This window comes from Pongo pygmaeus, chromosome X (genome assembly GCF_028885625.2).
Source record: "Pongo pygmaeus isolate AG05252 chromosome X, NHGRI_mPonPyg2-v2.0_pri, whole genome shotgun sequence".
NCBI lineage: Eukaryota > Metazoa > Chordata > Mammalia > Primates > Hominidae > Pongo > Pongo pygmaeus.
In genome coordinates, this window is record NC_072396.2 from 149,831,862 (window position 1) to 149,836,693 (window position 4,832).

Genomic DNA, 4,832 nt, shown 5'->3' on the forward strand with positions numbered 1-4,832 from the left:
GTCTCACATCTAGGACACACTGATGCAAAAGGTGGGCTCCCAAGGCTTTGGGCAGCTCCACCCCTTTGACTTTGCCGGGTACAGCCCCATGACTGCTTTCACAGGCTGGCATTGTGTTCCTGTGGCTTTTCCAGGTTCACAGTGCACGCCGTCAGTGGATCTAGTATTCTCGAGGCTGGAGGACAGTGGCTCTTTTCTCACAGCTCCACTAGGCAGTGACCCAGTGGAGATTCTGTGTCAGGGCTCCAACCCCAGATTTCCCCTTCACATTGCCCTAGTAGAGGTCCTTCATGAGGGATCCAACCCTGCAGCATACTTCTGCCTGAACATCCAGGCATTTCCATACATCTTCTGAAATCTAGGCAGAGCCTCCCAAGCCTCAACTCTTACCCTCGGTGCATCTCCAGGCTTAATACCACGTGGAAGCCACCAAGGCTTGAAGCTTCTACCCTCATGTTAGTCTTAGATTGTAGTATCCTGCAGGTACATACTCAGAACAACTTCCAGCACTTGAATATTTACTCCTTCCCCCACCCCACATACTGGTAGAATTCATGTTGGGATACTACATTTACTATGAACATACGTCCCTGATTTGAAACAAGACTAGGATACACGGGAAAGAATGTTTATTCACTAAAGTTTTGACAGACTGAAGGCCATTATTTCAGATTGGAAATAGGAAACTTAAAAGAACTACATGGACATTGGGTAAAAGAACATGGGTTGAAATTTGCCTGGCAGTAGCCCAAAAGTAAATGGTCTTCAAGGTGCATGTAAAGGAACTGTAGGAGGGAAATGGGATAATTCACATCTCCGCCAATAAATAAATGTAGCCACACTAGCTTGGGGGATTTGAGGTGAGACATCGAAAATACTAAGTCATGGTGAGGGCTGGAAGACAAAAGAATGAATCACTTAATAGGAATGGCTGTGGGGAAGGGCTTGAAGGAATCATCCTCTGACTTCCATGTGAACCATGAACATTAAACATGGAGAAATCAGGAGCGGCAGCAGATCGCTTTGGGATACATCTTCAGGGGATGCTGAAACAACAACAGCATTTGGTTTGCTCTACACCCCGTCACCCCTCACCCGCAAGCCCAGGGAGTGGTCAGCAGTGGTGCCTTGTGATGTCGAAGCCACCCTAGGGCTGCCATTAGCTGGGACACTGCCTGTATGACCAAACAAAGCTCAAGGGTGTGGCTTTGCCTTGTCACCAGGAGAGTATATATAGGAAGTGCAAGGGCTTTGGGCCATCTCACTGGGAAGATTCAAAAGCTACAAAAGCCTACTGTAGACAAAAAGATAGTACATACTATGGATGACAAACATCCCAGCACCAGTGGGGAGAAGAGGAAGAGCCCCTGTGACACGAACTACCAAAATGAGCAAGTAAGATTGTTAGGTTTTGAAGCGAAGGCGAGGGTGAAAGACAGACACACACAGCGGGGGCGGCTCAAACAGCAGCACAGGAATATTGCAGACAATTGTGGAAGTGGGGGACCCGCTTAATGCCAGAGCCCACCGCCGCTTACAGGCTGGGGTGCGTATAGGTATGGGTGGGAGAGGCCTGGGCAGTATGGCTTGCTGCCCGGCAGGATATTGATAAGATGTTCTTATGATCAGGTGGTTTGGCCCTTTTTCTGGTGGAATATCATTGTGGTGTTCCTTAGAACTTTGCCAAGCAAGATATGATAGGGATGTCTCTTTATTTGGGCCTTTGTCCGCCTTGTGGACAGGTGGTTAGGCAGGATGTTTCTAATGGCCTGAACACCCGTGGGATGTTTCACTTTGACCAAGGTCTGCAAAAGACCAAAGAACTTACAAAATGGTGCAGTTTGGACTAACACATGACCCTACCCGTGCTCTTCTTCTTCTTCCCCATAGATCCCTACTCTGTGATTCAACCTTGTTCTTCTCTGGATCAAACCCCTTCCTCAACTTGCATTCCTTCTTCTCAGGAAGCCCCCCTTGCTATCCAGTCTGTATCCTGTTCACCCAAAATAATGTCCTCCTGGCATCTCCCTGTTTTCTTTGCAGACGCAGGAGACACCAGAGGGGAACTCAGCTCCCCAACCAGAGAGGGACTCAGCCCCCCAACCAGAGAGGGACTCAGCACCCCAACCAGAGAGAGACTCAGCCCCCCAACCGGTTCTTAAAAAAATAAGAATAAAAGTTCGCTACAGGAACGTTAAGAAAATATATTCAACTCAACTGGAGAATGACCAGTCCCGAGAGGACACAATCAATCCAGTGCAAGAGGAAGAAGAACGAATTCGAGAAGTTGTGGAAACACCTGCCAAGGAGTCAGAAGACCCATCAGTGCAGGCAGAAGATCTATAACAATCTGAAGGATCATGAGCAGCTGGGGAGCAGTGGTGAAACATGGAGAAACCAAATTGGACAAATCCTCACCACCAACGGCTATGATAATAATAAAATGAAGTTTGAGAAGCTGATGGCTGTGTCTATCTCTGCCTGTTTTCTGACGGTGGGCGGGAAGGGAAGGGAAGAGGTAGGCATTTGAGAAGGGAGGGATGTGAGGTCCTGTAGGGTTGGTGGACAGACCCACAGGTTGACAGTAAGCCAGACATTGTAAATAAGGCCTGGGGGAGGACTGATTCCTAAAGAAAATTTTCTTCTTAAAATTTTATCTCACAGGAAGTGGAGATGTGTATACGTTCACGCAACTGTACCTGGCGGCACATAGTTCTGCTGAATGTACATATCAAAGGTATTCCCATCCCCTTTCCATTTGATATCTTCCTAGGTTAGAAATATATGCTTTATAAAGAGGAAATGTTCTGTAAAACACAAAGCACAATACAAAAGAAGATAGTCGATGTAGGAGTAAGTAAACGGCAGGAAAGCACTGCTTGTAATGAAATGATTGAAAAGCCAATTCTAAAACAAAATTTTCAATGCATCTGAAATATTTATGTGACTGTTTTCATGACCTCGACAGTCTTTAATCAAGATAAGGATGCTTTAGAAATGTGTTGATGTCCGCAAAGTGTGAATATTCAAAATCGCCATGACTTGGGAAAAGGAAGGTAAAACACTCTTAAGTATGAGGCACTCTTTCCATGGAACGTGAACTGTAAGGTGGTGAGAAGGGTTAGGCGTGATGTGGTGAGATCATTTTTAAGAGAGTGTGTCTATTATCGGCTTCATAACCCTTCCATTTTGCATGATAATTTCCTGAAATTCATCATTTAATTAAGGCTATAGATTTTGATGACAATGTTTCTTAAAATGTCAAACAGTATAATATTTATAGTGAAAAAGAAAACTGCTTGATAGATACACATCGGTTGGCGGGAAAAGACACCACAGGGATACAGCATGGAGTCACCCGTGGATGGGGTTTTAGTTTCTGTCTTTGAATTGACCTTCACATAGTGTCTACCTGTTGAGATTTCAGGGGATGTTGGAGAGATAATTAGGTAAAACAAGAAGGTCTTCTCAGGATACATGAGGGAGTTAAATTAAAATGCAGGAGCAATTACAATTTTAGTTATTTGTAACTGTTGTTTGCTAAGTCATAACATTGTCATTGATAACATGAAAAAATAAAATATACTAAATATCAGTAGACAAAAATCAGTTTTCTTTTCTCCAACCAAATACCTAAATACCTAGCACTGATTTCCAGAACAAAATCCCCCACATACCATCTTTGGAATAAAAGAATATTCTTTCAAGTTGTCGGACCACAAGGTAAAAACAAAAAATCCCAATGCTTTTTTTCTTACTCTTTGATATGTACAATTGAAGGTATTTCTCATTGCAAACTAATATTTCCATCCAGCACGTGACATTAAAGAATTTTTCATATTTAGGATAGTAATATGGGATCACATTCTCTAGCCTTAGGCATTGCAGACGAAAAACAAACAAACAAACAAAAACCAAAACTAAGCTGAGAGAGGCGGAGCAAGAAAAACAGAACAGAAGGCTGCACAGATCAGCCCCCTCGCAAGGACACAAATTTAACAACTATCCACACAGTAGAAAACACCTCCATAAGAACCCCAAATCAGGGAAACTCTCATAGTACCTGGTTGTATCACTAAAAGAGGCACTGAAGAGTTAGAATAAACAGTCTTGAATCGCTGACCCCACCCCTTCCCTACCCTAGGCAGTGGCAGTGTGGTGTAAAGAGCATCTCTGGAAGCTGGAAGAGCAAGAGCAGAGCAGTTGTGGGTCACTGAACTCAGTGCTGTCTCTTACAGGAGAAAGGAAAACCAGACCAAACTTAGCTGACTCCCATCTGGGAAGGGAGCATTTAAACCACCTCTAGCCAGAGGGCAATTACCCATCCCAGGAATCAGAACTTGAGTTTCTGCAAACCTTGCCACGAAAGGCTAAACTGTTCCAGGTTTCGCAGAAAACCTTAAAGGCAGTCTAGGCCATAAGATCTGTAACTTGTAGGTGAGTTCTAGCATAGAATTGGGCCCAGAGGCAGTGGATTGTGGCGGGTATGCGGAGGGGTGCACATGACCTACTGAGATACCAGCTGGGGCAGCCAAGTGAGTGCTGGTGTCACCCCTGCCCTAGCCCCAGACTGCCCAGCTAGCGGCTCCATAAAAGACCCCCTCCTTCCACTTGAGGAGATGGAATAGTGAGGAGCGTTTTTTTTCTTGCATCTTGAATACCAGCTCAACTACCGCGGGACAGGGCACTGGTCGGGGTTGTGAAGCCCCTGTTCCAGACACTAGCTCCTAGATAACATTTCTAGACACACCCTAGGCCAGAAAGAAACCTGCTGCCTTGAAAGAAATGACAAGAGAACACCTATACACTGTTTATGGGAATGTAACTTAGTT

General features: G+C 44.8%; 1 protein-coding gene across 1 annotated transcript; it reads left to right on the plus strand.

The window, feature by feature from the left end:
• The first annotated feature begins 1,224 nt into the window (after nt 1–1,224).
• Nucleotides 1,225–2,461, plus strand: LOC129025230 (sperm protein associated with the nucleus on the X chromosome N1-like). Its single transcript, XM_054472901.1, has 2 exons — nt 1,225–1,395; nt 2,044–2,461. Exons 1-2 carry the CDS (start codon nt 1,321–1,323, stop codon nt 2,344–2,346), a joined length of 378 nt encoding a protein of 125 aa, XP_054328876.1. The 5' UTR covers nt 1,225–1,320; the 3' UTR covers nt 2,347–2,461.
• The last annotated feature ends 2,371 nt before the right edge of the window (nt 2,462–4,832 follow it).